This window comes from Vombatus ursinus, unplaced genomic scaffold (genome assembly GCF_900497805.2).
Source record: "Vombatus ursinus unplaced genomic scaffold, bare-nosed wombat genome assembly UNPS02014817.1, whole genome shotgun sequence".
Classification (NCBI taxonomy): Eukaryota; Metazoa; Chordata; class Mammalia; order Diprotodontia; family Vombatidae; genus Vombatus; species Vombatus ursinus.
The window spans coordinates 4,846,186-4,858,015 of NW_020954595.1; the positions used below are offsets into that span (position 1 = coordinate 4,846,186).

The window sequence follows — 11,830 nt, forward strand, 5'->3', positions numbered from 1 at the left end:
GGGCTGGGGTCTGGGGCAGAGGCCGAGGCCGGGACGGAGCCGATGTGACCGCAGCGCTCCGGCCGGCAGCGGGAGGCGGGATGGGCGGGGCCGGGATGGGCGGAGGCGGGGCCGGGATGGGCGGGGCCGCGCGGAGGCGGGATGGGCGGGGCCGCGCGGGGGGCGGGATGGGCGGGGCCTCGCGCTCTCCGGGAGGGTCAGCGGCCGGGCGGCGGGGGCGGGGCAGCACGCGGCCGCGGGATGAGGAGGGGAGACGAAGGGCAGAGAATTCGGGATGGGTCTGGGGGAGACGCCGCGCTCGGGTAGGGGGTAATCCCCGGAGCGCGGGGGCCTTCCCCTGCCTCCCCTCCACGCTTGCCCCAGGACCCCCGGCTCTTGGGGTCCGCGGCAGCTCGGCCCGGGGATGAGACCAGTTCCGAGGGGGGGCCCGAGGGTCACCCGCTGGACACTCCTGGTCCCGGAGAGGGGTCGCCCGGCCTTCTGGGCCTAAGCCCCTCCGCCCCGCCCCGCCCCCGCCCCGGACCCTCGGCATACAGCAGGCGCTCCATAAGCGCTTCCCCCCATCCCCTCATCGGCTGCCAGGGGCTCGCGGGGAGGGGGCGCAGCTCTCGGGCCGCCCCCAGACCCCGGCGCCCCCGCTGCACGGACCCTGCCCGGCCGTGGACAAACCCCGGGCGCCAAAACACCACACCGGGCTCGCTGGTTTCCTCCTGGCGGCGCCTGGAGTCGGGGAGACCCGCGTGCCAGTGCGGCCTCAGACGCCCAGACCTGGGCATCGCCTCGCCGCGGGAAACCTCGGTTTCTCAACTCTAGGAAGCCCCAACTTCCGAGGAAACTGCCACGAGCCGGGCTGCGAGGGCCGGGCGGCTTCCGGTCACGTGCTGACGCACGGTTTCCGCCCCCCCACACGCCCCGCCCACCATTGTCGTCGTGCCGTCATGGCGGCGCACGCGCGGCTTCGGGCCGAGCCCCCACACGCTCAGCCAATGAGCTTCTTCCAGATCGCTCCTGCGTGTACACCGCCCTGTGACGTCAGCGGCTCCCGGGGCAGAGGAGGCGGGTCGCCGGCGCGGCCGCGGAAGCCCGGAGGATACCACCGGAGGCAGCGGCTGCGGCGGCGGCGGCGCTAGGAGGGCGGAGGGCGGAGGGCCGAGGGCCGAGGGCCGAGGGTCGAGGGCCGGAGCGGCGCCATGGTCTACATCTCGAACGGTGAGTGAGGGGCGCTATCGGGGCCCGGGAGGGGCCTGGACCGGGCGCCACCGCTGGGAGGGCGGGGGAAGGGACTCACCCACCGTGGGAGGGAAGATCGGGGCCTTCTAAGCCCCCCTCGGGCCGGGGGGAAACTGAGGCACGGGCCTTCGAGGCTGCCCCGGGCAAGAGGGGGAGACTGAGGCGCGGAGAAGGTGGGGGAGGGAGCCGTCCTGGACAGAGGGAGAGGGGCTTCGGAGCCCAGATTGCCAGCTGGAGGGACCCCGGGGGTCCTCGAGGCAATCCCGTGGGAGCCTGGGACAGAAGAGGAAACTGAGGCTGCCCCATTCTCGGGGTGGAGTTAAGGAGGTTGTAGGGGGAAAGAAGAGGGCCGGGCCGGGCTCGGGGAGGGGGAGGGGGTTGGGGGCGGGAGCGAGCGCGAGACCCTTCTCACCAGACTCGGGATGGGGCGAATAGCGAAGGGCGGTGGTTGTGGGTGTTGCTTTATGCTTTGTCGACACTGTCTGTTTTTAAGGGGAAATAAAAACAGTAACAAGTTTGCGGTTTCTTAGACTCTCCCTGATACTTGTATCCTCAAACTTTTGTGTGTATTGACGATTACTAAGCCTCGGAGACTTGGGATCCTGACAGCACAGAGGAGCATTTCTTAAGCATCTACTTGATGCCATACTGTGCCAAGGGTACAAATTCAAAGAATGAAACGGTCCTGACGCACAAGTAACTAACTTTCCGGGTATCTCGTCCAAAGTGTCCTCATTTACAGATGAGGAGACTGAGGCTGTCAGGGTCACAGTCTGTTTGGTGTCATCTGACACATCTGTTGTGGGTCCGAGGCAGGATTTGCATCCTATCTATAATACCAAGTTGCCTCTAGTTGATCGTGGGCAAGAGTCCCTAAAAGTCTCAAAGCTTCAATTTCCCAACGTATAACATGAATAAAATAATGCTTGCCCCACTTCCCTAATAAGATTGTTGGGAGGAAATGGCTTTGCAAAATCTTTACTGAGTCTTTGAAATGTGATTAATTAAAGTGGCTCACTTTTTGTTGGCTTAGTTCAATGATGACAGCTCCCATTTCTGTCGTGCAGAGTGATTATTTGCTCAAAACAGCCCCTGGTGTTTCCAGTATTATCCACATTTTCCTGCTTTCCAGAAGCTGGGGATGGAAGAGCTTTTCCCAGGGCTAGTCAGGGGTGCAAGCAGGATCTGCCACTGGGTGCTCTGACTTGGTTTCTCTTCTTGTCTCAGTTCTCTGGAGTATGGAAACAGCACCCATTTGGCATAAGCTTCAACAGTGGGAGTACTCTTCTAGTGCATTTGTATTGGTTCATAAAGTCCTTTCTTGACAACAGCTTTGTGTATTTTTAAAGGCCTTATCCCCATTTTACAGAAAAGGAAGAGTGAGTTTTGCTTAGTGAGTTTTAAAGACTTGCCTGCCTAGAGTCTCCTAGCTAGCAAATGGAGCCAGGACTCTTTTGCCCTTCAGTTCCAGTTATTGAGCACCTGCCCCGTGTTTTGTAGAGACAAGGGATAGACAGATGAAAAACAACAATTACTGCTTGCAAAAACCTTCCAGTTTGCTGGGGTGAGGGTGGAGGCTGTGTCAGTGTATACTGAATTAATTATAATGCCAGGTCAAGTGGGAGAGAGAAGAGAGGTGGGCAAAAAGAAGATCACAGGAGAAAAAGTGCATTTGATCCAGAGTCTTGGCCTGAGAGGGAAGGAACCCAGCATGCAGAAGAGAGTGTGCTTTCAAACTCCATGGGATGGCAGGACAGGGCAGGGCCAGCAGGTAGCCCATTTTGGCGGAGTCTAAAGCTGTGTGAAGTGATGTGAAATTAGATTGGAAACAAGTTAACTGCCAGGCTGAGGTGTTTATGTTTTAGACAGTAGCAAGCCATAGAAGGCTTTGGAATGATGCACATGCCTTAGAGAGATTATTTTGGCAGCTTCTTGAGGGATAAGTTAGAGAAAGGAGTGACTGAAAGGTTCAAGATCAGTTAGGGGCTCTTTTTTTTTTTTTTTGGTGGAACTAAGGGAACAGCCTCTCCAGAGTCCAGCTAAGGTGGTGGCCATGTATGAGTGGACCCAAAGGAAACGTGCTGAGAAGTGCTCTGGAGGCAGAATTCTGGGCTTAAAGCACTGATTGGACCACAGGACTTATTGATCACTGCCAGCCCCAAACCCCCGATTCTATCCTTCAGCCCCAGGAGAGAGGAGGCAGAGGTCTGGACCCATCTGGGCTTGTCCCCCCTTCCCCTCAGTCAGTAAGGTAAAGCAGCCTGCAGTCACAAGTGATGGATATATTATCCATCATATATAAATTTGCTGTGTGTGGCCCATACACCTTGTGCTGTCCCAACACCCATCCATAACTAGACCACTGGTGCTGTAAAATTGTCTTTTGTCAATACATGACTATTGCCTATCATGATTGACTGGAATTCAGAGCCATTTGTGGTAGATAGGGGCTAGCCAAATGCCATCTCAGGCTCATGAGTCCAGCCCTGCAGGACAGCCCCTATCTGAAGCTGGGTGACACTGGGTTCATGAAGCTGGGAGATGTAGCCTGTCATGTCTGGGCAGCAGGGTCCAGGCCCACCCAGCCAGGAACAGGCATAAGAAGATGAAATTTACTTGGTATAAAACTTAAATCTTACATACGGGTTCAGAAAATCCTCACCACTAGTAGCAGGTGGAGGAAGTGTGGCCAGAGATAACTTTTATCTGGTAAAGGTCTGGGGGCACAATTCTAGGTTCAGTGGAATTGGAGCCCCCAGAAAGGCAAGCCCAGACACACACACACGCACACGCACACACACACACACAGATACACACCCAGGAAGGTGAGAGAGTCAGACAGAGAGAGGAGGAGGAAGAGGAGAGAGTGAGTCCCTCTGCTTTCTGCCCTGACCTGACCACACCTGGGGGATATGCTGTTGGGTCACATACTAGGAAGGATATGTGGACCTGCTGCTGGGCTGGTGAAGATAAGAGAGCGATCGTTCAGATCCTGCCTTAGGCGAGTTAGTGGGAGGAATTGAGCGTGTTTTAATGTGAAGAAGAGAGAATTTGGAGCCTTGAGAGCGGTCTTCAAGCATTGAAAGCCTTGCCATACTTCTTCTGCTTGGCCTCAGAGGGCACAACTTGGAAGCGGCCGAGAGGCAGTCTGCAGTTTAACCTAAGTAAAGACTGTCCAGAGCAAGTTGGATTTGAGGCAGTGGCTTTTCTTCACTGGAGGTCTTCTCATGAAAGCTGCTGGCAGACTTGGGGATGCTCTTGGTTAGGTAGGAGCAGGATTCTGAGGCTTCTCCATTCCCTCCAGCTGGGGAGGGGGAGCAGGGAGGGTCCTGAACAAGGGTGGTAGAAGTTTGAAAGAAATACCAGATGTCAGAGATTCCAGAGGTAGAATCGATGGGATTTGGGGAATTGTTGGATATGGGAGGAAGAGAGTGGAAAAGAGACAAAGATGGCTGAGATTTCAAGCATTGGGGGATTGGGAAGATGGTTGTATCTTTAACAGAAACAGGGAAGTCAGGAGGAGGAGGAGGAGCTGATTTGAAGTGACAGGTGCTGAATTTGGTTCTGAAAGTACTGAGGTTTGATGCAGATGCCCATTAGTTAGAAGTGGGACCAGGAGCCTGACAGCCATCTGGCTGAAAGTGATAAATTTGGTAATCATTCATTCGCCAGGTAAAGCCTACACTTGGCTTTCAAAATGGATGAAATCAGCCTAAGGAGGAGAAGATCAACTACCAAGTTTTGGGGAACATTGATAGGGGCAGGAGAAAAAAAAAAGGAAGGGAAATCTGTGCAGGAAACCCAATGAGATAGAACCCTGAGAAAGCTTTCTCTGTGGAAGGTACTGGTGGAGTGTGTGCTCTAAAGACTTCCTGTAACAAAGGCAAGGCTGGCCATTGGATTTAGCAGTTAAGAAATCATTGTTGTCCTTTGAGAGATGGACCCTGGGATTGAAGAGGAAGTAACCAGTGAGCAAGTAGAAGCCAAAGGCACAGACTAGGCGTTAGAGAGGTGTGGCTCTCAGTTTCAGAGGCTGGTCTCCATGAATTTTACCAGGAATTGACAGTTTGGTCAGCTTTGCAGTACCCCCAGAATCCAGATCCCTGGTTAATGAGGACCCAGAAACTCCTTCATTCGTGCCCATTTGTAGTGAGTGGGACCCACAGAATTTCAGAACGACAAGACACTTCATTTGCCACTGAGTCCACGAAACCTAACAAGAATTCCCGCCTTGTGGACCCTTCTGTCTCTTCTTGAGAGAGCTCTGAGGAGGGGGAGCCCCCAACTCCACTTCAGCCCAGCTCTTCTTTGGAGGACGGTTTTCCTGACATTTGAATCTAGGCTTCTCTTTGCCTCCCTCCCTTCCCTTGCACCTGTTCTGGCCTCTGGGGCCAAGCAAAACAAAGCTGACCACCCCCACCCCCCTTCCACATGGCAGCCTGGCCCATACTTGATGAGAGATAAAGCACAGTCTTCCCAGTCTTCTCTCATCCAGGCCAGATTCCCCCCAGTTTTCTTCACCTGGTCCTCGTGGCATAGACTCTAGGCTCTCAGACCATGTCTGTTTTACTGGTGTCTTCTCAAATATTTAGGCTAGGCCTGCTTTTTTTTGGAGTCTGCTCGGGAATCGTTGCTAAGTCTTCATGAGTCTTCTCAATTTGTACTTGTAAAATAAACCAGTTGTTTAGACTGGATTCCACCTTCAGGTTCACTGTCGATCGTGTATTTACAGCTAGTCCCCCCCGTTCCCAGTCCCAGTTAGGACTGTTAAGTTGATTTTTTTTTCTCACTATCAAATCTGTTATAATACTTCTTCTCTTTTTTCCCCCACTTCTTCAGAAGAAAAAAGAAAGGAAAAAAAGAGCGACCTCAGCCGTAGGTATCTAGTTTATATTGCGTAGTACAACCCCAGACCCCAGTCTGTTTCCTCTCCCCTCTTCTAGGCTGGACACAAACCACTGGGTTGGGCCATTTTTTTCTTTTGTTGTCAGCCTACCCATAGCTAGTTTGTTTTGGCTTGAGTCCCCCCTACCCCTTTTCCCGTCCCCTGCTCCACTCCCTGTCCCGGCCTAGTTCCCTGCTTAACTTCATTGAATTTCCACCAGGGTAACCAACTTTGAACCTTACCCAACCCAGAGCAGATTAAAGTGAGATTCACACTATCTCTATCCACCACCACCCCCTCCATGTTTGAAAAGTTATTTTCCTATGGTGCCCCAATTACTATCTTACTGTTATAAGAAATAGGAAATTTCTCCTTCCTTCTCCCCATACTCTAGATATTTTTTCTTTGTTTTTTGAACCCCCAGGAATCTCTTTGTTCTTCTGATACTTAAAGATTTGAGACTCAGTAGGGATAATAGAGTCTTCTCCCTTTTCTGGATATAAGCACTTTCCAGGGCTTCAGATGTTACTGTTTTGTTTTTTATTTTTTTTGTCTGTTGTGATTGCCTTTGAAAGACTTGGCCCAGTTCTTGCTTTCTCAGAAGCAATGATTGCAAATCATTGATTCTGTTAAAAGTTCTTTTTTCCCCCCCTGTAGCGTCAGGTTAGGTTTATTGGCATGATTACCATGGGCCCGTTTAGCACACTTTTGTAACTTTGTCCAGCAGTGGGTGGCAGCCCCACTGTCCCTTTAACTTGCCTGAGAGCCCCTTAGCAGAGTGGGAATGACCTAAGTAAGGTCATTCACCAGGGTGCCCTAGGGCATATACACACATGGTGAAAATGCCCAGGTGCCAGCCTAGCCTGGGTGCCCAGTGAAGAGGCAAGGAGGTGGTGAGGCCTTGGAGTGGTAGGAAGGCAGAAGGACGGGCGGTCACTCATCCTAGAAGAGGAGGAGGCCAAGTGGACCCTCTGAGACCCAATACCAGGGAGAATACAACAAGGCTCACTTGTTCAAATACAGCTTTTAGAAATAATATTTTTTCTGCCTGAAAATTTTACTTTCTAGTGCATAAAGGTATTTATTTTGTTTTGAAACGAGTGAGGTCCTAATGCCTTTAGGGCCCAATTGTCAAACTTGCTGAGAGAGCACCAATGCTTTCAGCAGGCACCTGCCCCGAAGCTGTTGGAGGAGGAGTAGGGAATGTAGAATCAAAGGCAAAAATGTGGAGGTGTTCAGGTCATCGCGAGCTTGTATAGGGAAGGGTGTCAAGGGAGAATCCAGCTGGAACCAAGAGTTTGTGAGAGTCCTAAGGCTCAGATGGAGATGGCATTCTGTTGACCTGTAGCTACTGAGAGCCCAGTACACCTCCACACAGGCAGGCAAGCGGGCTCTTATCAGGCCCAGGCTGGCCAGATGGAGCTTGGGGCTCACTGTGCAAAGACCATAGGTGTTCTCATTGTTCTGGAGGTGGGTGGGTGCTGTAAGGAAGGTTCTGGGAGGGGCCCTTCAGGGGTGTGTCTGAGCAGGCAGGAGGAAAGAAAGGTGGCAGGCTTGTGCATCTCAGTCAGGGCCTGGTGGTGGCTCTGTGTGTGGTGCTGTGTGTTAGTGAGGAGTTGAGGGGGGTCAGATTCTGCAACAAAGGCCTAGGTCATTGTTCAGATCACCCGTCTGGGGCTTGGCTTGTCCAGGCTTCCTGGGTTTGGGGTGTCTTACCCAGAATGTACACTTGAAAGCCTGAATCTGCTAGTAGGTGGTGACTAATGCAGTGTTTATTTTGATATTTTACTGTCATACCTGTTATAAATTCTCTCTTTCTCGATGAGGATGTTGCTGATTTCCTTGTTTGTTTTTCCGTCATCGATGCAGGACAAGTTTTAGACAGCCGGCACCGGTCATTGTGGAGTCTGTCATTCATAACAGATCTCTTTTGGGGAGTGGCTGACTTTGTGATTCTGTTGTGAGTATGACTGCCAACGTCTGTTGATTTAGCCCTCCCGGTGTTGAATCTGTCACCACATCAGCAAGGTTCTCCAGTTCCTCCAGCCCCATCCTCCCCTAAACCCTCCGCTGTGTCCCCATTGCAAGGATGAACTGTGAGCCTTGGGGTACCTTCAGTGTGGTAGCCCTTCCGTCAGAAGTTACATGGATGCACCCGCGGCCTCAAAACTAGTATAGAGCGTGAAGAGTGTGATCTGCCCATTAGGCAGCACTGCCTCTAAAGTGGAAATGTGCAGTGATGCTTCTGTGATGGGATCTGTCAGAAACTCAGTTTTTCTTTCCTAAGTAATTTTTGGATCTAACTCTGTTTCATTGCTGCTTTATCACGAATGATTGGTAATTTGTGGCCATCTCTTAAACTAAAAAGTCAGTTCTGAAGCACTGAGCTGCAAACCCGTGTGTCAGGCACAGTCCAGTCCATGGATGGTGGGATTCCTGACAGGTGGTGTTGACACCCAATGGCACCATGGCCATCTGGGATCATTTTACGCTATACCAACACCTGCAGATTCAACCAGCATTTCTTCCAGTGCCAGCACATGTATTTGACCCTGGGGGAGGAGGAGGAGGCTTTTTTTTTTTAAGAAAAGGAAAAAAAGAGAGAATCCTTGTAGACCAAAGACCATGTAACTCACTGAGGTTTCCCTCCAAAGAACTCTGTTTTGGTTTGTGTGTGTTATGCATTTTGATTTGTACAATAGCAACCAAAAATAACTAAATTCTTATGTGAAGGTTTTGGAGGCCTTTTACATGTCTGGAGGCCTGGGAAGTTTGAGCTCTTAAAATCTTTATTTTGAAAGACACATCCACTCATGGTGTTTGTGGAGTGTTTAGTTCAAAGCAGCTTTCAAAGCAATGCATATCCACATCGCCGGGAGCATGGTCCTGCTTAGCTTTGATTGACTTTACTCTGGAAATTAATTTTAGGCTAACCAGTTAATTCCTAACAAGCCTTAACATAAAGTTTTCTTCAGTTTAAGATCCATTAGAAAGTATGATTGAAACTGGTACCTACTTTAAAAGTTTATTTTCTGCTTTCTCATTTCCCCTCCTTTTTCAGTTTCAAAAGCCTGCTTCAACAAGATGTGAAAAAAAGAGGCTATGTTAGTTCATCTGATTCCCGATACGATGATGGAAGAGGGTACGTACATTGCTTTTTGAAAGTCAAAATATCTAGATTGAGAAAAAAAGATAGTGTTGCTGCTGGGGATTGCGGAATTTACAGGCTAAGCCCCTAGGTTCAAACCCCAGCTCTGCAAAAGACTTCATGACCTGGCCCTCAGTTTATTTGTAAGACGAGGGGCTAGATGAAGATGCCTCCAAGGGCCTTTCCAGCTCTAATCTTCATTAAATTTTAAGTTTTGTTGTTAAGTGGTGTCTGACTCTTCATGACCCACTCCATTTGGGGTTTTCTTGGCAAAGATACTAGAATGGTTTGCCATCTTCTAATTCAGCTTATTTTACAGATGAGGAAACTGAGGCTAATAGGGTTAAGTGACTTGCCCAGGGTTACACAGGTAGTGTCTCAGAAAGAAGAGTTCCTGACTTCAGGCTCAGCCCTCTGTGCGCTATGGCGCCACCCAGCTGCTAAACATTTTAAGTGCAAATAAACATGTAGATTAACTGGAAACACTGTTTCTCTGCAGGAATACATAGTATTCTAAGCCTAAACCCCTCTTACTTCCGTGGCTCAGGACAGTTCACCCCCTGGGGGGTTCACTGGTGGGAGTTCCTTTCTCCACTAAGCTTTGAGGATGGCATCCTACACATGAAAGCTAGAAAAGGGACCCCTTGGAGAGACTCTCGAGGAAGCTGCTTCACCAAGGCAGGCACACCGACAGACTCATGGGCTGACTTTCTTTCCTTCCTAACAGGCCTCCGGGGAATCCTCGCCGCAGAATGGGCCGGATAAATCACATGAAAGGCCCTAGCCCTCCTCCAATGGCCGGCGGCTGAGGAAGGTAATTAGATCTCTATTTTGTCATTTAAAGCATTTTTGTTTCTAAAACAATTTCTAATTTGACTATTAAGGATGTTTTAATAGAGCACCACACTTGGATAGATTCATTTTCATCAAACCCCATGAGGTTTTTGTTTAAAGTGACAACATGCCTAGATGATTTTATTAATTTAGTTAGGATGGTAGCTTGACTACCTCAGATGGCCGCTTGGGTGTGAAATGTTCTCAGTGCTCCAGCTAACTGTGTTCTTCTCTGCTAGGTAAACGCCTGCTCTGAGAAGCAGGCAAGAAGACACACCCTCCCTCGGACGATAGAAAAGAATATCCCGTGTTGGCCTGGGAGCAGTGGAGGGCTCGGTGTCTGAAGGATTGCTCTGTGTCTACACAGATCAATGATGTTGTACTGGGAACTCCCACCTGATGGGATCCGGTGTAACTGATTGCAATTGTATAAATGCACATGTTCACTATTTCTTATTTTGTATAGTTTGTGAAAAGCCTAATGTAGTTCTAATAGTAAATATTTTCAGCTTGCAAAGCCTTGACTTTATTCAGCCTTGTTTGATAACGCATCAGTCCCCTAAATTTGAGGGGAAAACCATCACTACAAAGACATTAAGTTTATTTTTAAGGTTTAGGAGAGACTTAGTTGTACTCTGGATGGTCATTTTTCATTTTCTTAAATATGTTCCATTGTTTGCCTTAGTTTATAAATAAATCACATGGCACTTTTCAGTTTCCTAAGCAGTGTTCCATTATCTACTTTGCTTTTGTTTATAAAGAAATCATTGTGCTTCCATATGAGATCTGCATGATTCAGGCATCTTTTTGACCTTCCAACATGTTATAGAGATGCCTTCCATCTTTTTATATAGAACATGGCTTAGGGAGTACCTGAAATAGTCTGTGTTTGTATCAAGCACAGATCCCCAAGGTTCTGAGGCATCTTGTACCTTAGGGGAAAATCCTGTATTCCTAAGAGATCCAAACTGAAACCTAACAAAATAAGGCTAAATGCAAACTTTATATTTTGAATAATGAAGTATTGTTCATGGGTGAGGTTATATATTTTTTTAATTTTCAATAACAAATTGAAATCTAATTTTGATGTACTTGGAAATCCAAGGGGAGAAAGCAATTTAAAGGAGTTTTTTTTTTATTGTGTGGGTGAGTGTTTGTTAAGGTGACTCTGCAGTACTTCTAAATAAAGAGAGACGTAGGCCACACGGAATGGAAAACAGTCCAGGCCTGAGCACACCCACACCCACACACCCTTGAAGTTACCCCAAAGCCCAGAATGCATCAGCCTTATTGCTGCCACCATGGACAACCCCTCTGAAAGGGCTCTTTCGGTCACTCCTTTTCCCCCATCTAACCACTGGTCCAGGCTTCCTGCGTCTCTTTCATTTGTCCCTTTCTGGCCATTCACACACACGCTTCAGCCTGCTAGCTTATCCCTTCTTCCTCCTCCTCACCTTCAAGAGCCTCCTAATTCAGGGGTCCATCAACTTGTTCTGCTTGTTCAGAAGATACTGTGATCATTATAAGTGGTTTCCTTTGTAACCCTGTGTTTTAGGCATTTAAAAACAATCCTTCCGAGAAGGGATCTATGGCAGCAAGAAAGATTGAGCCCCTCTCCAAACTTCCAGGTTTCTGCTCTGCCCAAATTCTAGCCTTGTTGGAACTGGCCAAGTAATCTGTTTAAAGCCACCGGCCGGCCAACTCACCTGCTCCAGAAGCCTCAGTAAGTCCTC

The 11,830-nt window shown here is 49.5% G+C and overlaps 1 protein-coding gene across 1 annotated transcript; it reads left to right on the forward strand.

Moving 5' to 3' along the window:
- Nucleotides 1–1,117: 1,117 nt before the first annotated feature.
- Nucleotides 1,118–10,081, forward strand: SELENOK (selenoprotein K). Its single transcript, XM_027835938.1, has 4 exons — nt 1,118–1,209; nt 7,985–8,075; nt 9,177–9,257; nt 9,991–10,081. Exons 1-4 carry the CDS (start codon nt 1,191–1,193, stop codon nt 10,079–10,081), a joined length of 282 nt encoding a protein of 93 aa, XP_027691739.1. The 5' UTR covers nt 1,118–1,190.
- The last annotated feature ends 1,749 nt before the right edge of the window (nt 10,082–11,830 follow it).